This window comes from Pseudorca crassidens, chromosome 19, assembly GCF_039906515.1.
Source record: "Pseudorca crassidens isolate mPseCra1 chromosome 19, mPseCra1.hap1, whole genome shotgun sequence".
In the NCBI taxonomy this organism is placed as follows: Eukaryota; Metazoa; Chordata; class Mammalia; order Artiodactyla; family Delphinidae; genus Pseudorca; species Pseudorca crassidens.
In genome coordinates this window covers 31,181,845-31,207,612 of record NC_090314.1, presented here as the reverse complement: position 1 = coordinate 31,207,612, position 25,768 = coordinate 31,181,845, and the positions used below count along the sequence as shown (strand labels likewise).

At 38.3% G+C, this 25,768-nt stretch overlaps 1 protein-coding gene across 7 annotated transcripts in view; it reads right to left on the bottom strand.

Annotated features, from left to right (window-relative positions):
* STXBP4 (syntaxin binding protein 4) overlaps nt 1–25,768 on the bottom strand; it is a 193,437-nt gene that overhangs the window by 28,231 nt on the left and 139,438 nt on the right. For all 7 annotated transcript variants that reach the window (XR_010937457.1, XM_067715611.1, XM_067715616.1 and 4 more), the window contains one exon: nt 7,307–7,364. Coding sequence is in view for 6 of the 7 variants with exons in the window: in XM_067715611.1 (XP_067571712.1) it covers nt 7,307–7,364 (58 nt within the window). In the remaining variant the exon portion in view is untranslated. The remainder of the gene's footprint in view (nt 1–7,306; nt 7,365–25,768) is intronic.

Genomic DNA, 25,768 nt, shown 5'->3' with positions numbered 1-25,768 from the left:
AGGCAAGAATATACAGTGGAGAAAAGACAGCCTCTTCAATAAGTGGTGCTGGGAAAACTGGTTACATCTAAAAGAATGAAATTAGAACACTCTCTAACACCATACACAAAAATAAACTCAAAATGGATTAAAGACCTAAATGTAAGGCCAGACACTATCAAACTCTTAGAGGAAAACACAGGCAGAACACTCTATGACATAAATCACAGCAAGATCCTTATTGACCCACCTCCTAGAGAAATGGAAATAAAAACAAAAATAAACAAATGGGACCTAATGAAACTTAAAAGCTTTTGCACAGCAAAGGAAACCATAAACAAGATGAAAATACAGCCCCCAGAATGGGAGAAAATATTTACAAATGAAGCAACTGACAAAGGATTAATGTCCAAAATTTACAAGCAGCTCATGCAGCTTAATGTCAAAAAAACAAACAATCCAATCCAAAAATGGGCAGAAGACTTAAATAGACATTTCTCCATAGAAGATATACAGATTGCCAACAAACACATGAAAGAATGCTCAACGTCTTTAATCATTAGAGAAATGCAAGTCAAAACTACAATGAGATATCATCTCACACCGGTCAGAATGGCCATCATCAAAAAATCTACAAACAATAAATGCTGGAGAGGGTGTGGAGAAAAGGGAACCCTCTTGCACTGTTGGTGGCAATGTAAATTGATACAGCCACTATGGAGAACAGTATGGAGGTTCCTTAAAAAACTAAAAATAGAACTACCATATGACCCAGCAATCCCACTACTGGGCATATACCCTGAAAGAAACATAATTCAAAAGCAATGACGTACCAAAATATTCATTGCAGCTCTATTTACAATAGCCAGGATGTGGAAGCAACCTAAGTGTCCATAAACAGATGAATGGATAAAGAAGATGTGGCACATATGTACAATGGAATATTACTCAGCCATAAAAAGAAAATGAGTTATTTGTAGTGAGGTGGGTGGACCTAGAGTGTGTCATACAGAGTGAAGTAATTAAGAAAGGGCAAAACAAATACTGTATGCTAACACATATATATGTAATCTAAAAAAAAAAAAAAAAGGTCATGAAGAACCTAGGGGCAAGACGGGAATAAAGACACAGACCTACTAGAGAATGGACTTGAGGATATGGGGAACGGGAAGGGTAAGCTGGGACAAAGTGAGAGAGTGTCATGGACATATATACACTACGAAATGTAAAATAGATAGCTAGTGGGAAGCAGCCGCATAGCACAGGGAGATCAGCTCGGTGCTATGTGACCACCTAGAGGGATGGGATAGGGAGGGTGGGAGGGTGGGAGGGAGGGAGACGCAAGGGGGAAGAGATATGGGGACATATATATGTATATATATAACTGATTCACGTTTTTATAAAGCAGAATCTAACACACCATTGTAAAGCAATTATACTCCAATAAAGATGTTTAAAAAAACAAACAAAATAAAAAACCAATGAATATACCTACTTAAAAAATCACCAACAGTATAATATAATGTTTGAAGCAAGTATATGATATTGAGATTTTTGTATCGTTTATAGAGATGTATATAATATATGTATAATAATTTAATTATTGATTAATATATTATATATAGTACATTGTGAAACAGCCTTGTCATAGGCATCCTCTAAGATAGCTCCCAGTGGTCCTTACCTTCTGGCATGTACACTCTTGTATAGCTGCCTCCTACACTGTACCAGGGTGCTCTGTTTGACCAGTAGCATATGGCAGAAGGTATGTCAATCACTTCTGAGATTGGTTATAAAAGACACTACAGGTTTTATCTTGGTGTTTCTCTTGCTTTCACTTTTTCTCTTGTCCCTTGCTGTGGGGGAAGCCAGCTGCGATGTTTGTGCAACCCTATGGCCCTATGGATGGAGAAAGGTCCACTTATGGTGAGGAACTGAAGCCTCACATGTGAGCCTGGAACAAATATTCCAGCCCCATTAAACTACTCTTCAATTCCCAGACCTGGCTAAGAGCTTGATTGCAACTTTATGAGAAACCCACATCGAGAGAGAGTCAGAATGATCCAGCGAAACCACATCCGGGTTCTTGACCCTCTGCAACTTGGGTAAGAAAATAAATGTTTATTGTTTAAGGCTGCAAAATTTTGGGGAAATTTATTAAGCAGCAATAGAGAATTAATACATGAAATCATGGCCAGTGATCACAGTGAATCTGAAACCTTCAATAGAAAAAAAGAGTTCAACGAAAGCAACGTAGCAGTTATGTCTAGTTTGTAATATTAAGTTCATTTTTACTCTCAAACATAGCTCATAATAATTCTGTTAAATTATATAACATACATATAAAGTATATGAACTTTTAAAGTGGAATCATATCAAAAGATTGTTATAAATCTGTAATAGTATATAACTGCAAAGGGAAGATAGGAAGTTGGGTGGTAAAATGGTCAGGTTTACCAGATAATTTCATTACAGCGCTATCAAGATAACTGGCATTTTGTCATTGAATTTAAGAACGCTGCAACTCTCTCTCTAAGGAGAAAATAAGAAAGTTTTCCCTTGAATACACTGGTATTTATATAGCAAGTGAGTAAGCCCTGCCTATTTGCATATGTGCATACACATATTGGTGTATACACATACACATATATAGATGTATACTTTTGTTAGTTCTATGAGACACTGGCTCTAGCAATGCCAATATTTTGATTGTTTGTTTACACAAGATAAAATGCTTTCTTCTCTTGTGTCAGAAGGTAAGTAGATGACTACACAGTATTAATGGGTGTGCAATGGACATGTGGGTGGATAGGAATATTCAATGAAGACCGTCTTTGTCTAGGCATTCTTGGGACAGCACTGACAGTTATTCCTTTGCCCAAGGCTTGGCTTCCATCAGATTTAACAATTCAGTTTCCGGGAAGATAGTGACAGGTGTCAATCTCAGACATTGTGTATACGTACACAGACCGGCATCTCCTCCAATGTTCTGGAAGAGGGATCTCAGTCACTGTTCTTTTTAAGCAAAGGTGACAGAGGCAATGAACTGAGTTCATTACTTGTTATTTCTTGCCCCCAAATTACCATTCACATGGTAAATGAACTACTCCTACCCAAAAGCTAACACAGGCTAGCCAGGCTCAAAAGTTTGGTTGGGGTAGTGAGAGGATGAAAAAACAAAAATCTAAATAGTTCCAAGAAAGACATATAGTGGATGCTTGCTTATGCAGACATTACTTATTTGGCATCCTATCTGAAGGCAGCTAAGAGCTGAGAGGAAACCCTCATCAAAATGTTAGGAGCAAGTGAAGAGGCCTAACCTTGGCTGAAAGTGTCTACTTTGGGTCAGGTGTTATGATAGGCTTTTTACATACATAAGCTCATTCATTCTGGGCAGGAACTCTATGAAGGGCTAATATTCTTTCCATTCTATACGTAGAAATTAAAGCCCAGAGAGGTTTAGTAAACATGCCAAGGTCATTCAGCTATTCTGTGGAGACACCAGCATTGGAACCTACGTTTCTCCAAATCCAAAGCCCATGCTCTTCTTTTCCTTATACCAGATGGCCTTCCTGGAATCAAATCCACCTGCACCAGAACTTATGCACTTGACTCACATATAAACACTTGTAGATGCACACTCCAGGACTATTTACAAGCAATTCAAATTAGTCTGATTATTTGGCATCCTGTCTTCCTCAAATAAACTCCTGGGGAAGATGGTGAAGTGTGTAGAGGATTGAAAAGGAGAATGGAGATGAGGAGATGGCCAGGCATGTTGAGATCGGGGAGAGATGACAGCTGTGTCTCTATTCTAGCTTATACAGCTTAACGTCACCCTGCAGAACTCACTGTATTATGTATAAGATTGATGTTTATAATGATTTTGTTCAGGGGCCTCAGTAGAAGAAGGCAGGAAAGCACACAATACTTGTAAAATAAGACTTCCATTAAGAATAGTTAAACTAAAATAAATGTTGGTGCTTGAATGGGGTTAATGACTAGCAAAAAAGCCAACTCGGGCTTCCCTGGTGGCGCAGTGGTTGAGAGTCCGCCTGCCGATGCAGGGGACACGGGTTCATGCCCCGGTCCGGGAAGATCCCACATGCCACGGAGTGGCTGGGCCCGTGAGCCATGGCCGCTGAGCCTGCACGTCCGGAGCCTGTGCTCCGCAACGGGAGAGGCCACAACAGTGAGAGGCCCGCGTACCGCAAAAAAAAAAAAAAAAGCCAACTCATGGTAAGCAGTCCATTCCTCCATGAGACAAGATAAAGAAAACACTGGTATATTGTTAGATTTTCTTATCTTTACTGTTTGACCTTTCTAGTCTCCAGGAGATGACTACTTGTGCTTAGAACTAAGTTTCTATTCTGCTATTTAAAAATGAATAAAGTATAGAATTCTAACAAAATCAAGATCAGTTTAAAATATCTTTCTTGTCATATGTAAACATGCTACGTTAAAATAAGGAGATGGAGATGGTGCAGCGTGGGTGTGTGTTTTGGGGGGATGGCTTTGGACTCAGACAACCCTGGAACTGTATCTTGGCTCTGAAATTTTACTACGGCCTGACCTGGATGAGTTTAGCCTCTTTTCCACAGTTTCTCCAACTGTAATGGTGAGACAAGGATGCCCACCACTGTCCTTTAACAAATCTATCTTACCTCTTTTCTGCTTTCCTTAGGAGTCAAGATTAAGGTCAAGGAAGATAACTCCCTAAAGAGTGTACATTATTTTCTATGACTGGAGTGGATTATACAAATGTGGTGCCGCTTTCCATTCCTTCTACGGGACTGAGTTAGATCTCAGGGCAGTCAAAGGGCTTGCTACTACTTCTCTCTTCTCCTAGGATGCTGTTCTCCCTTATAGTAGGAGCCCAGCCCAAGGCTACTGTTCCAGTCAGCAAAGGACAGTGGCTTAAACCACTGGGTACCAGGCAATGGGACATGCTCACTCTCTGACTCACACTCACGTCTCTTTCTCCCTCCTTTTCCTTGGTAGTTGGTGATGGTGCCCTTATCCTTTCCTTTCCTGGTTAGGCTCTGACACAGCTTTGGGTTAGGATACTGACAGATGGCTAAGGCTAAGCCTTGGTGAAAGAGTTCCCCACAGGGTCCAGACTCATTTACTGACATTTTTAAAAGGCCTCTGACTTCAGAACCTGGGTTTACAATGAATGCCAGTTTGCCTTCCTTTGATGGGGCATTTCTTTTGGGGACCTTCTAGGAGACAGGCATGGCTGAGGGCAGGATGCAGCTCACCACCATCATAAATATCGTCCTATTAAGAGCTGAGCGATGCCCACTTTCTACAGTGTTAAGAAGATTAGAGAATACAATGCGTAGAAAAATACCCCTAACATATGCCTGGCTGTTGAGCATCACCGCCCCCCCCCCCGCCCCCATCCCCACATCTCTCCCCTTATCCATTACAACGTGAACATAAGAAAGAAACCCAGTGCAAATTTGGATGTGGTTTTTCATTTTCTTGTCACCCCTACAGTACAGTGATTCAAATCTCTCAGGAACTAAACATAGTTAATACAGCATATTGAAGTGAAACTTTCCTTCCAGAAGAGTTATGATTTGGGAAGTGAATAGTATGGCGCTAAATGTAATCTGTTCATGGAATTCCTGGGTCCTTTGCTCCAAAAGTCCCTTTCTCCTTCATGTATTATAAACTACACCTTTGCTTTATTAATTACTTTTTGCTAGAGACCACAAGAATAAAAAAATCAAGAAAATACTTTGCCAGGTTTACCCCTAGCTTTTCCTTAAATCTTTTCAAAATATGAAGCTTCTGAATTTTCAATGTCTTTAATGGTCATACGATTTTTCCTGTTCTTTTTTCCACCATGATGTTTTCTCCATGTTGTAAATTAATGATGACTATTTTATTAGGTATCTACTGTGTTCCAAATTTTATGCTAGGTGCTTAACATTTAACAACTCTATAAAGTAGGTACAATTCACCTTATTTTTTGATGAGAAAACTGAGATGAAGAGAGATGGAGGAACCTGTGTAAAGTCACAGAGTTTGAGAATCCAAAATGTGGATATTGCTTTGAAAAATACTTGCACATTTGAAAGAACAGCAAGGATACATCTCTCTTTTCCTCCCCAAATGCATACCAAGTATCATTTGCTAAAAAAGGGTCATATAAGGAAGTCTCGTGGGATTTTAAGAGGATGCTGGGAATCCCCCTTGTGTTCTCATAACTCCAACTCTGACATGAAAAGAGCTACTCAGAACATAGTGGAAGTATACCAGATTGCCATGTCCAGAGTAAAATTAACCAGTCCAGCAGCTAGAAAATGTATTTCTGTTGAGGCTTTCAAAGAGAGGTCTCTAACAGTCTAGTATACTAGAGAGAATCCTAGTGTCAGAAGACTTGGGTTCCCTTCTGGCTTGGTGACTTAGTTAGCTGTGGATTTTTTGGCAACTACTCTAGGCTTTTATTTTTTTCATCTATAAATGAAGGATGTTCTGAGACTCCATTGAGATGAGGTTTGTTCATATACTGTCTCATTTATCTCCTCAGTTATATATTGTATGTTTTTCCTCACTATTAAGTAAATTCCTTGATATCAGAGAATATATAGAATATATATAGTCTGTATATCTCACTGCTGTATCTCCAAGGTATGGAATACTGCCTGGTGCACAGCAAATGCTCAAGAAATATTTGCAGGGCTTCCCTGGTGGCGCAGTGCTTGAGAGTCCGCCTGCTGATGCAGGAGACACGGGTTCATGCCCCGGTCCGGGAAGATCCCACATGCCGTGGAGCGGCTAGGCCCGTGAGCCATGGCCGCTGAGCCTGTGCGTCTGGAGTCTGTGCTCCGCAACGGGAGAGGCCACAACCGTGAGAGGCCCGTGTACCGCAAAAAAAAAAAAAAAAAAAAAAAAAAATTTGCAGAATAAATGAACTGTGTACACTGCAAAGCATGAAAAAATGTTGATTATTATTACTATTATTGTTAATAAGTTTTGAGACAAAGCAGACTTTTTCATTAGATATTAACTTTGCATAAATATTAATACTTTTAGCCAAAAGTGAATTGAGGCAGCCAACATTTAGGTTCAAATGACAATCCTGTTCCAATTTTTTGATGTTTCCCTTGAAATAATTATTAGGTTTTTTTTTTCTAAATAATATCTGATATTAGCATTTAAATCACATGAAATGAAAATGGTGAAGTTTCACTTCTTGTTACTAATTTTTGTAACCTCCAAGAGGGTTTCTTGGTATTACTGATTATTCTGCAACTTCCAGGTTCTCTCCAGATGTGAAGAAAATTGCTTACTTGGTTGAGATGCTTGTACTTACTTGATGAAGTACTTGATTCCATCTGCTGTGTAAGCTTCCTCCCACCCGTAAGGTAGACCTTGAGTGAAAGGAAACCAAAAATACATTTAATAAGATGATAAAGATAACTTTATTTCCTGGACGCAAATTTCCCACAGCTTTACAATTATTTGAGTACATTTCTTGTACAAAATAATTGTCTAGAAAGGAGGAATTAAAACAATTCAGATGAGCTTTCATACTCAGCATCTTAGAACACAATAAATAAGTCTTGAACAGTTAACAATCTGCTTTAGTTGCATTAAATGGATCATGACTTGTCATTTACATGTGGTGAGCATTTTTTTTTTTTTTTTTTTTTTTTCGGTACGCGGGCCTCTCACTGCTGTGGCCTCTCCCATTGCGGAGCACAGGCTCCGGACGCGCAGGCTCAGCGGCCATGGCTCACGGGCCCAGCCGCTCTGCGGCATGCGGGATCCTCCCGGACTGGGGCATGAACACGCGTCCCCTGCATCGGCAGGCGGACCCCCAACCACTGCGCTACCAGGGAAGCCCGGTGAGCATTTTTGTCAGCAGGATTCAAGCAAAAATTTTTGGTGCAGGGGATGTTTTTTTCCTGGCGGCAGAAAGATGGACAAGATGGCCTCTGCTTGTCTATTCGGGCTCAAAGTTTCTTTAATCGGCTCCCTTTACATTCTTTCACTCAGCTCCACAGGGAATCGACATATGAGTACCAGATCAGCAAGCAGTTTGAAAGTAGCTCTTGGACAAGACAAAATTCCTTATGAAGTCTAAAATTTAGCAAAGTGATTTACAATGGATTGTAGTATTTTATTTTGTTAATTAAGAATTTTGTGCATTAAATGTTAACGGCCAATTTGCTAAACTCAGCTTCCATTTCAGTAATGGGATTGAGAATAATTGGTTAGCTATAAAGAGATGCAGACTGAAGTAAGCAAGCAATCATTTGGCCATATTTCTATAAATAAGTACATTTTTGTCCTCACCAACAGAACAGGCCCAGGTTGAGGCAGCCCATTCTCTATATTCCAATTATGGGTGGTACTCCTTTAGAACACAAGGGTTTCCATCCCTTGGCTCCACCCCTGAATACTGTTAAGCAGAGGTCCCCAACCCCCAGGCCACGGACCAGTATTGGTCTGCGGTTTGTTAGGAACGGGTCACACAGCAGGTGAGCAGCGGGAGAGTGAGCGAAGCTGTGGAATTGTCTTCCAGGAAACCGGTGCCAAAAAGGTTGGGGACTGGACTTTCCTGGTGGCACAGTGGTTAAAGAATCCGCCTGCCAATGCAGGGGACACGAGTTCGAGCCCTGGTCCGGGAAGATCCCACATGCCGCGCAGCAATGCCTGCTGAACCTGTGCTCTAGAGCTGATGCTCCACAGCTGGTGCTCCACAACAAAAGAAACCACCACAGTGAGAAGCCCTCGCACCGCAACAAAGAGTAGCCCCCGCTCTCTGTAACTAGAGAAAAGCCCGCGCGCAGCAACAAAAACCCAATGCAGCCAAAAATAATAAGTAAATAAATAAATTTAAAAAAAAAGGTTGGGGACGGCTGCTGTAAAGGATTGTAATTGACCTTTTGGATCAGTCTTTGGTATTGACTTATCAAGGCTCCTTTGATGAGTATAAGAACATTAACACATCAAAGAACAGACTCCTGGTGCAGGTAGCCTACTTCTTTAGAAAGTAACTGAGCTGTAACAACAAACCATTTCCCCAAGTCTCAGCAAGGGGCAGAGCAAAAATGCAGGAACAGCAACTATGAACAAAATAAAACCTTTCTCTATCATCATTCACTTCATATTCTTTGAGAATAGCTCTAATGATGTTATTTTTATAAGAAAAACAAAACAAGCTTTACTTTATATTTACCTCCAGTCTTTTAACACAGTTGTATAAAATAAGAGCCTGGCCCAGAATTCTGTAACTACTTCCTTTGTGGATTAACACAGGCCACCTAGGAGTTTCTTTTTTCCCTTAATGAATAAATGTTCCTATTTTAAGCACAAAATAAGCATATCTGGGAACTCAGCATAAGCAAATGACTGGCTTCTTAAAAGCCCCTGAAGTGACACTATATATATCTCCGATAGTAACCATGGCCAGCACACGCTCAGCCAGACAGGCCATGATCAACTGCTGCTGCAGTTCACGTAGATTTATCGCCTTTACACTTTCTACACCTTTGTTACAGATCACTTCATTTTTCGCTGACAAGCCCCTCACCTGAAGGGAAGAATCTGATGACTGTACACAAAACCCCTGCTTTTATGACAAAAAGGTTCAGAAATGCCAGGAATGATGATCAATAGGGCAAAGACACGCTAAAAGTAGAAAGTCATTCTAATGTGACTAAGATTTTTGTTTAAATGACTTGTCTCTTCAGTGCAATTATAGCCATATTTCTAATTTATTAATTCACAGGTCTTTTTTTTTAATGAGGAGACAAAAATATGTATACTTTAAAGACAGTATCTTTTAATCTATAGGATCATTTGAGAATTGAGATTGACATTGGGATACCGCATCCCCATGCCATCAAAATAGAGTTCCTGCCCTGATTGTTTTCTTACAATTAGTAAACAAGGACTATAACTTCACAACGGTCTTATTAAAGGTACCAATTCATATCCATATAAGTCAAAATGGTTATTCAATGACTGTAGCCATCAAGATATTCCTGTTTATTGAACAATATTTGAGGATAAATTCTCTGTTCTGAAAAAATAGCATTTCTTTTTAGAAGACTGAGTGGTTTCTTCTTCTTCATGCAGTTAATATAGTCTGTAAAAAACAGACTTGGGGACTAAATTGATAGCGACTATCTTTCAGTGATAGTTCAGTAATAGAAAACACAATCACTGTCCAATTAATTATGTTAAAAACCACAATATAGTGATACACCAAATAACCTACTTTATAGAAAAAGGGCGCTTTTGATTTCTACAAGCTTATATAACTATGATGGACGCAATTGTCCTTTAGTAAAGATTTTCATCCCTTCACAATAAGTGATTTGGGTATAATTACAACATACTATCTAAATACTTTTCAATAATCGTTATAGTCCCAAGGTATTAAAATTTTTCTACATTCCCCACATCTTTATACTTGCAAATATATAATGCTTCTATTTTTCCTTTTCATCTTTGCTTTAAAACTGTTATGACAACTATTGTTTCTGATTGGAAGTATTTGTTTATGAACCCTCACATAACATTCTTTCCATCAGAGATCATTTGTTTCAAAGTACTCTTCATGAGTATTTTGCCAAAGTAGGAGTCTCGTGCATATTCAGCTTAGAACACTGGCTGTCACCTAACACTCCACATATCCAAAACCAAACTCATCACGTGTCCATACAAAATAGTTTCCCTTCTATTTTCCCAGCCTATTTACGTAGGAAAGTTCTCTTTGTCATATTTGGCCCTTTCATTAAATATTTATTGATCATTTTTTTTAGTGATTATTTTTCTGTGTTTAGCATTTTACCTGGTGTTCAATACATAATGATTAACAAATTAACATGTACCTTGGTCTTATGAAACATTAAAAAGTAATCATAAATAAAGACACCATTAAAAGTAGGAATAAGTACTAGGAAAGAAAAGTATTGAATACTATGAAAGAGTAACTCATAGCACAGACAAAGGTTAAACTCCTTAATACATAAATAACTCCTACAAATCAGTAAGAGAAAGGAAATGACAAATAGGAGTCTGTGAAACATGTGGAACATTCAGGACATAAATGTACTTAAACATATGAAAATAGGCTTAATTTCACTCTTAACAAGAGAAATACAAATTAAACTAGTATGAGAGGCTGTGTTCATCATGTTAGCAAAGAGTAAAAGATAGTTTAATAAGACACTGTGTTGAGGGTATGAAGAGGCAGTCATTCTCATACTCATGGGAGTATACATATGATAACATATGTATGGGGAGAAACTTTTCAAGATCTACCTAAAATTTTAAATGCTAATAACAACAGTTCACATTAATGGAGTGGCCATGTGCTAGACATTGCATTACACATGTACCAACTCTCTTAGGCCTCACAACAATTTTACGAGGTACTATTATTATCCCCATTTTACAAATGAGGAAACAGGCATGGAGAGGTTCCATCACTTGCCCAAGGTTACACAGCTGGCGGGCAGTGGAGCCCAGACTCTTAACCACTACGCTGAACTGGCTCCATGGACCATTTAATCCAGCAATTCTTCCAGGAATTTATCTTATAGATAACCTTTATGTACAAGATTATTAATTGTAAAAGTAAAAGATTGAAAATAATCTAAATAACCACCAATGGGGACTGATTAAAGACTATATATCAGATAACGGGATATTGTCCAGCTGTGAGAAAGAATGAGGAAGTACTTTATGTACAGTGTGGATAAAGGGATGTAGGATGAAGGAAGGATCTCTGAAATTGCTGGAGTTATCCAGGTACAGACGTGGGCAAGAACACTAGGTTGAGTGAACAGCAAGTGCAAAGGCTCTGGGATGGGGAAGAGCTTGGCATGTTTGAGGAACTGAGAAATCATTGTTCCCGGAGAATAGTGAGTAAGTTAGGAGGGGACTGATACAAGAGTGAGCTGGAGAGACAGGCAAATATGACTATGCAGGGTTTTGTAGGCCATGTTAAAATTGTTTGAAAGTTTCTTAACAGGAAAGCTGGAGATATGCTACTGTTTAAGATGAAGAAAGCTGCAAGAGAATGTTGCTCCCACCATATGTGCGGAAAGCTGCACAACCTAAAAAAAATTTAAAAAATTTTGTTTAGTTCCTCAGAGACTAAGTTCCTCACCTGAGCTGACCCTCAGGTGAACTGAAGTCCAAAGGGTGACAAGCCCCTCTGAGGGAAGATGGGGCACGTGAACTCTTTCTCTCGTGGCAGAGCACAGGAAGAAGTCTTGCCATAAAAGTGGGTAGGAAGAAAATATCTAAAACTGTAATAAATTTGTAAAGCCTGCTTACGGGCTAGCATGATAGTTTGGTGTCCCCGGGAGCCCTAGACACAAGGAGAGCCTGCTCTTCCTGAACAGCTCTTTGCTCATGAGAAAGACAAGGGGTAGGCAGGAGACCTGAGAGAGCCCCTGGGTAGTGTGGGCTCATGCAGGACCTGCAAAGGTTCGAGGGTGGAGCAGAAGTATCATCCATGACCTGGACCCTCCTCTGATATGAAGTAATAACCGGCTGCAGTTCGGGGAGGAACAAGGGACATTCCCACATGTGGACAGGAATCTGAGTGACAGAAGGCAAGTCATCTGTTCCTGGGGGAGGGGCAAGAAACTGTCACACCCCCAGTTCCTCCCAGACTCCACGAAAACCTCATTTGTCCTGGTGGGGTGAGGTGGGTAGAAAACCTGATGTCTTCACCCTGCACTGACACTAAGTCATGGAGGGGTGAGAGCAGGAAACCTTTCAAATCCAGAATCCTGCACTGATGTGACACAGAGTTTGACTTCCACAAGGAGCGGGGCAGGAAACCCACTTGAGCACTTAGTAGGAGGTAGGGTTGTTTGCCACTAAGGAGGGACAGGAAGGCTGGGAAAGTCCTACCCCTGAGACTTGGGCATGGGGCCTGTCTGAAACCCAGAGACCAGAGTAGGAAAGCTGAGAGTCTCTCCACACCTCCTCACTCCCCACATGCACCACTCACCTGACACTGAGCTGCCTACTCTGGGAGAGGGCAAGAGAGCAGACAGTAAATGTCCACTGTGATGCAGGTGTGTGGAGCCTGCTGCCTGCTGAGGATGGGGCAGGCATACTAAGAACCCCTACCCCCAGCACCCCAGACCTCACATGAGCACAAGAGAACAGCAGACAAGCACTAGAGGAATTTGAAGTCTGTGGTAAACTCAATAGAACCCTAGAAACAAAATGCAAATCCAGCTTGCCTACAAATGAGAGTGAATAACCACCCTCCCCCGCAAACACACACTAAAGGCCTGACAGAGAAGAGACAGACCCATTTCAGGGTTTAAATAACATTTACCCCAGTCTCTACAGTTCTGTACCTCCAAATACTGACAATCACAATTATGAGACACAGAAAAGCAAGAGAAAAAGATCCATTGCCAAAAGATAAAACCACCAACAGAACCAGATCCAGAGAAAATATTGAGCTTTAAAATAATTATAATTACACATTAAGAGATCTAGTGGAATCTAGTGAACTATGGTCGTGTGACTGCAGTGACGCTCGTTACTTGGGTATATCACACAGAAGGTAATGACTGAGCTTGTTGAGGCCCAGAGTCTTGTTAAACAGCGGGAGGGAAGGAGAGAGTGCCAAGTGAGCTGAGGGAATGTGTAAGAGTGATTGGAATAATGGACCCCAGACTTTAAGCTGAATAAGAAGACAAGTAAAAATAACAGTGGAGGCTGAAGGATAGAGAAAATAGGAGATCTTATTGAGGAAAATAAACTATGTAGTGAGCTGGAAAGGTAGGAGGTTTGAGAGGGAGAGTCAGGAGTCTGAACCACTGTCTGTGGTGCCAAGGTTTGTGGTGGAATTGGAAGACCATGGTAAAGTGGGAAAAAATGGGCATTGGACAAAAAGAACTGAAAAGTAAAGGTGGTGGACTCACATGGATGATAGCAGGAGCTGGGATGGGGAGAAACACTGGAGAATGAGAATTCCAAGAACACAATAGAGAAAGACAACACCATCAGTCTCAGAGGGCTCAAATAACCAAATTTATCTGAAAAACATTTTCTAGTGTAGTTGTTATGAAAACTCAAACACATTTAACTTTTAGCATCTGATATCTTGAGAAAAAGGGAAAAGAGAGGGAAAGAGCTTGGGCGGAAGGGTGGCTATGAGAAAGAAAGAAAGAAAGAGAGAATCTAACTCACAATTAATAAAGCTTCACTAAAGAATAAGATATATATCACAGTGAAATTTTTAGCAGTCACAAAATTTGAATCTATATGTAATGTTCCTCAATTATAATTGAAAAACTATGGGAAAATAATAATCTTGTGGAGTCTATATGATAGTGATAATAGCAGTCAGCTTGCCTAGCTTACAGGGTTATCGTGAGACTCTTATTAGAGAATATATAACTATATGATATATATACAAAAGGAGACAATTATTATTCAGAGTAAGGAAAATAATAGCTCCTTCCTTCTCCTTCGTTTATGGTTCTAGAGATATAGAGAAATTTGGATGCTTAATATAGGAAAGGTGTTTAAATTATCTACAGGGGAAATCTCCATTAATATACTGGGATATTTTTTAGAATCCTCTCCCAGTACAGGAAATTATATAGTCTCTATTTCACTCATGATAATACCCAATAAAAGAATAACAGAAACCAGTGGGACACTCTGACCCTCAGTGAGTGGTATGATGATAAATGCATAACAACCAGCTCTTGGGGGCAGGAGGAGCCCTAATTTGTAGCATTTGCTGATTTCCGTGGTGTAAATACTCCTACCATAACTGATTTCAAGCTACTTATGTGACGTCAATGACTACAGAGTTGGGAAGAAATATGTAGTAGTAAGCCATGATATAGTATTCCCGGATATGAGACATAAATAATCTCAATGACAAAGATAAGGAAAATAATTAGGAAGTGGTAAGTTTTGAGTATTTATTCCTCTTTTAAATGTTTAAACTGAAAATGTAATACAATTTTTAATTTTTAATAATGATTATGTTTCACAATTAGCTCACAGAATTCTTGTAAGCCAGTACTAGCCAGGTCCGGTATAACCACCGTGGAACCTATATCTTACCTCCCTGGTCCTAATAGAAAGTTCAAAAATCAAAGGATACAAATATCGTTTTATCCAAAAGATGATAACATGAAACCGGTATCAGTCTAAAATGATGTGAGAATTACTGTCCTAATCATAAACTATGTGTTTATCAAATGTTTACACAGAGATTTCTATATGCCTGGCATTTTTCTAGGTATTTAAAAAATATTAACTCATTTTATCCTAACAATCATTTGAGATAGGTGTTATTATTAACCTCATCTTACAGAGAAGAAACTGAGGGATAAAGAGGTTTAAGTAACTTGCCCATTGTCACACTAAAAAATGGTGCAGCCACAATTTGAACCCAAGCAATCTGGTGCTACAGCTTATGCTTTTAACTATTGTCATGCTGCTTCCATTTCCCTAATTCCTGTTAGCATTGCCAACAATCAATATTTTTAAATGGTCCAAAAGTATTTTGCTTAACTTTCTGAAGAACAAAAGAAAAAAACTCTTAACATTTCAAATTCTGCCTTATTACCTAGAGAAATGCTCTTTTGAAAGAAACTGAAATAATGTTTATACTTAAACACAAAGCAGTCTATTTTAGAGACATTTTAATGTTAGAGTTACGATTGTATAAGTTAATTTGTAGGTATGAACTGCAGTGCCAAGTTTTAAAGAACTACTAGCTAATTTTCCTATGAAAGATGAACCTATTATACTGAGAGATGGTTGTAACCTGTAAATAGCCAAATAATGCAGTATTTTAAGTATAAAAACTTTCTAAGGACATAATTTATTAAAAACCTATATAGATTTTGTGAATTGTGCTTTAAACTTTCCTTAAAATTAGACTTGCATAAACTTTATATTAACAGACAATTTAGGATCTGTGATCTGATTTTTTACACACGGTTACATACATCATCATTTGAACAAACAAACAAAAAATCAAATGACTATATAATGTAGGAAGATTTTATGTTTTTATATTAGTATGTCTTAAATTTAGGAGTTCAAATGTTAATATAATTAGATATAAGTCCTTTCTAATTAGAGGTCATTCACTGAGCAGGTTAAAAGCTGTAATATATTAAAGAACAACATGGTAAAAATATCCCTAGAGGTTATTTGGTGGTTCATAATCCTCTTTATCTTATCACTCTTTTTGGGCAAATACTACACTAATACCCAGTTAGGAGGAGGGAAAAAGCTAACATTTACTTTCTACATTTCTTTTCCCAACAGATGCAAAAGTCAGGATTTTTACAGCTGAAATTTTACAGTATTTTACAGTTAAAATCATGGGGTGATTTCCTTGAACTCTGATATGCAGACATTCGAGAAGCCTGCTGAAATGTTCTTTCTTAGGCAGCTAGCTTTCAATCCCGTGACCCAGACTGAAGGTGAGAATGCAGAATTTCACTGGGTGTTGTCTCTGGGCATTCAGACGATGCTGGGGGAATGATCTGGTTAGGTTTGTTTGGCTTAAAATCGATAACCTACAACAAACTTCATTTTGTGCACTAATAAAACAGCATAAAACCTGCTGAAGCTTTCTTCACTAGAGTATGAGATCTTCCTCTGCATAATCAGCCTAAAGAGGTCACGTGTGTGTGTGTGTGTGTGTGTGAGAGAGTGTGTGTGTGTTCCTAATTCCCTTTAGTGTACAAAGATAAACAGGATTTCTTTAAAGCACCGCTATTGTTACAATAATAAAGATATTAAGAGGTCAGTGGCTGCTGAACATGAATTAATTCATGTATTAGAAGGGAAAAAAATGAACTGCCTCTTCTTTCTTCTCCATTCAGCAAGACTGATTTTAGTAATTAGAAGTGGCAAAGTTGCTGTCAAGCAAGCTTGATTTCCTCTGGTTAAGAGTACCAGCAATATGTTGAGTAGTCTAAAATGGATACTACTATTTGCCTGCAACTAACAGTTGCCTGAGAGTAGACAGACTTGAATTAGGAAAATAGGAACAGAAGAAGGGAGAGAGAGATAATACATAAAAGGGATTATGGCATCTTAAATTTAGGCACAGTAAACTTGGGCAGAAAAAGTGAGCTTGGAGATGGTGGACTCAAATCTCTAGATCCCATCTATCAATCTGATTTGGAATCTCATCCAAGCTATCCCTGATCCAGCTGGTCAAAATCTCCCTCACGCTTGTCCAGCATGGTAACCTCTTGAACATTCTCAGCAGTGCTTCTGGCTACTTATACCTAGCTAGGCTCTGGATCTGTCAGAAACTTTACTCGACACTTTTTCTCCTCACATTTGTTGAGTGACTACTATCTGAGGCCCGGTAGAGTGGTGACCAGATTCAGAACAGTGCCTCACACATACATCCTGGGCACCCAAGAAATATTTGTTGACCCACTGAAGAAATCTGCTTCCCATGAGGGCTGATGGTTCAATGAATCCTGAGCATATTTGAAATTTTACTGTTGTTATAAGGTCTTTGTACTCACCAGGGGAACTTTCTTACAAATATTTGCAGAACTGTTACTTGTGGATTTTGACAACAGGATAGTGGAGGACCAACAGACATGCAATTTTAGAAACACTATCACAGAGCAGATGAAATTAGGTCAAGATCATTTATGTTCCCACCCTAAGGACAAATAATGCAACTCTAAGCATCACTAGTCCCTAGTCATGTAGCATTTTGCTGTTAACATCCTTCTCTTTAAATTTTTAAAAAAATGTGATTAACTGAAAATCTGTTAAGGATCTCACATTACTTTCAGATAAAATTTGAAAAAATCATAAAAACAAGAACTCTTTTGGATATTTGCCTTTAAAAAGATTTGTTTAAATTTTTATTAAATGCATTTTTTAAAATATGCAAAGAAAAGCAATAAAAACACATTAGTAGAGCGGGTAAAATTTTGAAACAACAGCCTTCATGCAGTCAGATAAACTCAATACTGATTAAAGAATTATAAACTCTAATAAAAGATAAAAGATCTTTGCTTTTTTTCCTCTTCAAAGACTATTAGTGCTCACAGAAGAGTTGATTACCACTTAAAAAAATCAAAAATCCATAGTGTGGCATTTAAAATCCTTTCAAAACACATTTCTTACAGAAAGACACGTACTGGAATGTGCACAGAAACTTTACTCATAACAGCCCCAGCTGAAAGCAATTCAAATAACCATCAGTTGGTGACTGGATAAATAAATTGTGGAATATCAATCAATGAAATACTGCTGAACATTGATACAATTGCACACAACACCAAGGATGAATCTCAAAAGCAGTATACTAAGTGTAAGGTGTTACATACTTGGAGTCTATTTATATGAAATTAGAAAAGGCAAAACTATAGTGACAGAAAGCAGGTCAGTGGCTGCCTGGGACCAGGGGTGATGGAGGGGACTGATTACACAGGGGCACATGAGAAAGTTTTGGAGTAATGGAAATGTTCTGTAATACAATTATGGTGGTATTACACAACTGTATATATTTGGCAAAACTCAGTGAATTGTACACTTACATTTTATTATATGTAAACTATTCCTTTTAATTTAAAATTTTAAAAGGCAGAGGGAAATCTCTCTGGGCAGCCGTATAAAAAACCTCATAAAAAAAAAAAGAGACTTTAAAATACAGCTTCAATCTTTTTTTTTCATTTTCATGTCCTATTAATCCCACCTAGTGTCTAGCCTCCTAGAATTATTGACTTCTTTCCTTCTGTGGATTTTTAGATACTGTTTTTCTACCTGGAATGCTCATCACTGTGGGATATATTCACTCAATAACCACTTTTGAATGAACTTCAAAGACAATAGTCATGTACCACAGTCTCTTTGTCAGGTTATAGGCAGTTCTCTAATTTAGGGACTTCTTCAGTTGTTCCCAACTATCTAGAAATTTTTCTTTGATGTACAATTTACATACAATAAAATGCACAAATCTTAAGTGTACATTCACTGAATTCTGACAAATGTATAATCTAAAACTCCATCAAGATAGAGAACATTGCCATCACCCCAGAAAGATACCTTTCCAGTTGATTCCTACCACCATTCCCCAGGCTACCATTGTTCTAATTTTTAAAAATATTATGTTTTTTACTTTTAGAAATACCATTTAGTTTAAAAAAGGATTTCTGTTTCTCTGCTTAGATATCCTATCTTTGCATTCATTGTGAATATATTTTCCTCTACTTCATTGCACACAGTTATAACAAGTACTTTCAAGCCCTTGTTCCAACATCTGGATCTTTTGGGAGTTGGTCTCAGCTCATTGTCTTTTCGCTTAAGAATGGTTACATTTTCCTGTTTCTTTTTACACTGGTAATATTGTTTTATATTCTGGAAAGTATGAATGTTACACTGCAGAAACTGAATTCTGTTATTACTCTGAGGAGTGTTGATATTTTTGATTTTGCAGGAAATTTACTTGGTCAGACTCACGCTGTAGGATATATCTATCTCTTGGGCACAGGCTCAAATCTTAGTTCAGTTTTTTTTACCCCCTTGGCTGGGCTGTTACAATCTTCCCTGAGCTTGGGGTCAGGCAGAGAGTTGGGTGGAGTTTATATACAGAATTTGGGGGCCCTGTATCTGGCTGTCTGCTCTCTAGGCTTTCCTCCCTCACTTTCTGGCACTGGTGGTTGCCTCAAACTTCATCTTCTAGTTCCACACGTCATAGAGATTTCAGGTTATCAGAGTCTTACTGTCCCATGGGCCCTGTTAGGTCTTGGAGTAGGGTGAGGCAAGCAAGGTGTCCATGGTGCAAAATATACGAAGGTACTCATTCTCAGGCTCATGCAAGTGCAGAGTCAGCACACAAGAGTGATTGCCTCCTTAAGAAGGCCTTGCTTGCCTCACGCTAGTCCCAACCCTGGGTGCTGCCCTCAATCTGAAAGTGGAACAAACAAGAAACTTATGCCATGTTTGTTCCTTCTTCCAAGTTTTGACTATTGTCCAGAACCTGCCTGATTTTATTTACTCTCCAGAGCCTTCAGGTGGTTGTTTTTCTATTTTGCCCAGGGTTTATAACTGAGTTCTTTTTTTTTTTTTGAGAGTTGTTTTATTTGGCAGGAACTTTCAGGATGCTTCAAGCAGTATCTCAAGTAACCCTGAGGGAACTGCTTCGAGAGGAAATGGAGGAAAACTATATAGAAGTTTTGCAAAAAAGAGCAGGTAGTCAGGAACATCAAAAGATTATTGTTAATTAAAGAAAACCAGATATCCCAAGTTAAGGTATTTAGCACTTTTCTGTGTATAGGGAGATGCAAGAGTCTGGGCTCACTGGAATCATTCCTTTGATATGCACCTCAGCTATCTGGGGCCAGTATCCTGTGTTTTCACATCCTGAGTTTCCTCAGGGCTCACCATGGGGAGTGGCTGCAGTCTGATGGCTGCTAGATGGCAGGTATTCTTCCTGAGTTCCCTCAGGGCTCACCAGCTCACCATAGGCTGTGGCTGCAATCTCTGATGACTGTGACATCCTTTGTTTACTGATATGGCAGCCAGTATATAATTGAGTTATGAGGGATGGTTAGTCTGTCAGGAGATTATTCGGTCATACTGGAAGTGGAACTCTCAGAATCAAAGAATTTTTGAGTGGAAAGAGATCTTAGAAATTCTCTATTGGATTGTCTTACTTTAGAAATTGGAGACTGACACCAAAAAAGGTTAAAAACCTTTGTTATAGAGTCAGTTATAGGGAAGGAAAGTAATGTGACTTCTAATCTAGTGATCGTCCTCTATGTCACTCTGTAATAATGCTGAAAGAGCAACTTCTGTGCAGAGCGTAAACTGTTGCACTCAGACCTCTTTCAAATGTAAACAGTGTATTAATTCTCAAATATTAATTACTGCCTACTTAACAGTTTGCTATTGTTATGGACTGAATGTTTGTGTTCCCACAAAATTCATATGCTGAAACCCGAACCCCCAGTGTGGCTGTAGTTTGATCTGATAGAATTACTGTCTTATAAGAAGAGATCCTGACCCCTCTCTCCATCGCTGTATGCGCACAAAGAGGAGATCATGTGAGCTAACAGAGAGACGGTGGCTGCCTACAAGCCAAAAGAAGAGGCCTCAGAATAAAACTTACCTTGCTGGTACCTTGACATTGGACTTTCCAGCCTCCAGAACTGTGAGGAATAAGTTTCTGTTATTTAATTCACTCAGTCTGTGGTATTTTGTCATGGCAGCCCAAGCTGGCTAATACAGCTACATAAATGGATCCAAATTTTGCACACTGGTAAATCAGCTTACTTGACAGCATTGCTTTAGATTGACCACACAGAGGTAAATTCATACTCTTCTTTAAAAGAGCTTGAACTCATTTAAAAATAAAATCTGCCAATCAGTACAATAAAAATAAATTTCTTTTGAGTGCTAAACCCATCACTTTAGGTAAATCTGCTTTGAAGTGGGAGGGCAAAAAGTGTTTCTAAAATGACTTATCCTATTGTTTTTCCTACCTTATTTTTAAATGCATACATTTTAAATATATATATATATATATATATGGCTATTAATATATATCAGAGTCCATTCTGCAAATGCCTTATAGACTCATACCTTCCAAAACAGCATGTAAACAGGCACTGTGCACAAGTAAGGCCCAAACACATACCCCTTATTTGCATCTTTCCATCTAGCAGCACTTAGTAAAGATCATAGGTACCATAAGAAGTTAAGAACTAGGAGAATTATCTCTCATTTGACCAGTGATGATGATAATTTCTGATAATTCAGAATACAAATACTTACATGCAATTATAAACAACTTTTATTTCTATATATTGATTTGGTTTGACTGATGTAGACAATGATTCCAAGTAAATCAGATGTCAATTCTGCCAACTCTCCCCTTAGCTTTATACCATCATATCCAGCTTTAGTAATAAGGCCCCCAAGTATTTCTTTCTCCTTCATTTAATTATCTTAAGTTACTGAACAAACAGAAAAGCTGCTATATTTGGGGATCCTGATAACAAAAGTACGTAGGTAGGAGATAATCCAACTACTACGTTGGAATTTGGGGTCCTCTGGACATTGCAAGTTTTAGGACTGGAGTTTGAGCAAACCTCTCCAAAATTGTATGTCTGCTTTAATTAATAACAGAAAAGAAGAGGGATAATAAATAAACACAAGGAATATAAATTTAAATTTGAATTAAAAAAGGAAGAATCACTGAAATCTCTGAGACTTCCTAAATAAGAAAATTTAGTTTCCTACTTTCAAGTACACTTTGATTTGAGATAATGATCTTTAATGATATATTTTAATGATTGTATACAATACTTTTAACTAAAAATGTTAAGTATTTATAGCTAAATAAGTGCTTCAAAAGTGCTTAAACATTTTTTACTTTTGGCAATCTCCTTCTAATTTTAATGGTTTAATTTGCTTAGAAAGTCATACATCAACACATACATCTAAATATGTGAGTTTACAATCTAAGGAGAAACTACTGATTAGCTCATGTTAATATTTTCATAAATTCAAGTGAGATAAAATTTAAATTAACTACCTTCTATTAATTATACAAGTATCTTCATGGGGTAAAATCTGTCTTATTTTAAAATAGAGTCATTCCTGAAAAAAAGCAAACTTAAAACATTCCATGGGCTTCCCTGGTGGTGCAGTGGTTGAGAGTCCGCCTGCCGATGCAGGGGACATGGGTTCGTGCCCCAGTGTGGGAAGATCCCACATGCTGTGGAGCGGCTGGGCCCGTGAGCCACGGCTGCTGAGCCTGCAAGTCCGGAGCCTGTGCTCTGCAACGGCAGAGGCTACAACAGTGAGAGGCCCGCGTACCGCAAAAAAAACAAAGAAAAACATTCCCACCACTCGCAACTTTTTGCTTTTCCCCAATACAGGCCACGTTCCTTCAACTCATCACCGCATTTGCACGGGCTATTAACTCTGCCTAAAGTTACTAACACTTTCCTCTCTGCCTTGTAAACTCTGCTCACGGATCTGGAACCAGCTTAAATTGTATTTCCTCTGTGCATCCTCCCCTAATTTCCTTGCCAGAGTTCATCTTCCCCTCCTCTATGGTACTTCTGTGGTTTGTACCAGTCTCTATCACAACACTTATCACTTTTTCATGTTAAACATGAGTTCCTTGAGGGCATTGGCCATGTTTTATCTTTGTACCACTTTCTGGTACACAGTACAGTCTTCGGTGCACAGTAAATGTTCAACAATGGTTTGTTGAGTATTCACATCTCAAGAAGTAAGACTTATCTTCAGATTTTTAAAAGTAAGTTTGCCTGGAGAGATTTAGGAAAAATGTTGCATATTAGTTACGAATGTTTTCAGGTGAAAGTGACCGACTACCCAATTACAGGCGCAAACAAACAGGAGTTTATTTTTAAGGAGCCTGGACTTTACCCAACAATAATATCAAGGTCCCAGGTTTTTTCTATCTTTCTACTCCAGCATCCTTAGTGCAACCTTGTAGTTGCAAGAAGGCCTCCAAAGCTACAGACATCATATCTATACTGAAGGCAGGAAGAAAGGAAAAAGAGGTAGTCCCAGTTCCATCTGTCCTTATCTATTAATTAAAAGTTTTACAGAAGTTCCTAAGCAGATTTTCCTTCATATCTCATTGGCCAGGAATGGGTTGTGTGGCTACTTCCAGATTCAGCAGGCTGCGAAAGCAAGTGTCTGGCTTTACAGTTTCTACTGTGACAGACTTGGTAGGGCAAACATTAAGTCTGCCATAGATGACAAAAACAAAACTAAAAAGACAACAGGAGAGTGGATGAAGGTTAGTTAAGATATTAAGGTACCTGGTTTGTCAGAATGAGAGTGCCTGAGAAATTGGGGACCCTAGAGTATCAGTGCAAATGTGCATACAGTTAATAATTCATGTTGCGATATTTTCTCAAGACTGTGTTGCTTATAATGGCATAAATAATGAAATAGCTGTTTCAGTCTTGTATCTCGCAATTCTTCCAGTGCTTTTAAATTATGACAGTTCTTCTTTATCTTCCATTTGCTCCAGTTTCCTTTTGATTCCATCACTGCCATTCAAAATTTCTCAGAGCCAAATCTTAAATGTTTCGTTCTCTATAAATGCTTTCCTGGTTTTAAAACAATTTCCCTCATTGTTCTTTTGAGCTATTAGCACTTTTTTACCATTCATAAAATACTTCAAATCTTCAATTTAGCATTATGATATTTTGCACAGTTACTTTATTCCTCTCCTTTCATAGACTTCTAGCTCCTTGAGGGTACTGAGTCTTACTCAGACATACTTGGTTCCAAAAAATTTATTTTCTGAGTTGAATATTTAATTCATTTCCTGTCATTTGCTTAGTCAGACTCTTAATGTTGGAGGGAAGGAAATGGAAGGCAAGACTAACATGTATAAGAACAAGGCCACTGCTTGTTCTTTTAATGGTGACATTAAAAACTAGAGAAAAAAAGGTTTCATTCTGGGTTGAAAATGTGCAAGTGCTAGAAAATAGAAGCTCCTCTGAGCTGATGTAACTCAGGTATGGAGCTTGGAAGGCTGGTGGTCCTGTGAAGATTATAAAATAACACTCCTTCCTCTAGGAGATGCGGTGTTGTACCACAGCATCTCCCTTGGCTTGCACGAAATACTCAATGCTCTGTGGCAGCCATACAGAGGAATTTAAGAAGTTCCATTTTCATCCAATATATCTACAAGTCTTTCATGATTTCTCCAGGCTCTGTAGTGATGGGAAACATAGGACTTCACATTTTTGGATAGGTCTAATTGTCCAAGTTTCCTTCTCATAACTGAGCCAAAATTTGTCTTCCTGTTGCTCCTATCTGATGGCCCAAAGACTTAACTTCTGATGCTGTATATAATAACCATGTCCCAAAGCACTATACATGTCTCTGGCAGGAAGCTACCTCCTCGGCAATACGAAAGTAACAGAATGGTGTGTAGTTATTTATAGGTAGGGACCATGGACATTGTATTTGGTTATTAGACATTTGTGCATGTGTACAAAACCTGGTATTTAAAATCCAACAAATCAAATCTACTTTAAGAATCTAATTTATAAATTCTGGGAATCTTAAACTTCATTTCTATTTTTCCCCCATTGGATCACTGTCTTCTATTATACTTTATTTTATTACCTACTCACTTTAATCACTTGCTGTCCCACATTGTTCACTTACAATTTGACTATTAAGTATGGAATTTTAATTTAAAAATATTATTATTGATAATTAAATACTTGCAGCTAAATTTATAGAGCAGTAAGAACTGATATTGAACATGTAGCAATACTAAATATTATTCTGATGTCTTCTAAGTATCTTGGGTAAGTTCTGAAGTTAATTGTAAAGAGAATTTCAGAAAATAAGGGTTAAACCCTTTCAATTTATAATATTCTCTACTTGAGAAGTACACTTCAGTAACCTTAACTGTGGTTATGTTTAAGAATAAAAGTGAAACTATAATGTTGGTTGAAATTAATAGGTAATCAATTACATTCTTAAAAGTTATCAGTATGATTAAGGCAAAGAAATAAAGGCCAGGTGCAGAAACAAAGACTAGGTGCAATATACATATGCTTAGCAAATTCAAAACACTCAAAGGCTCATTTTCCTTGTTTGAGGTATTTAAATATCGAAACCATGAAAGAAAAGGAATAAACTTTTATTGTAAGATTCCATTTATTCAATGATAGTTTGTTAATGCATTTTGGTAATGGACATAGGCTGAGTTAAAGTTTATCTTTGTATTGTTTACAGAAGAAGATTAACCATCAGTTAA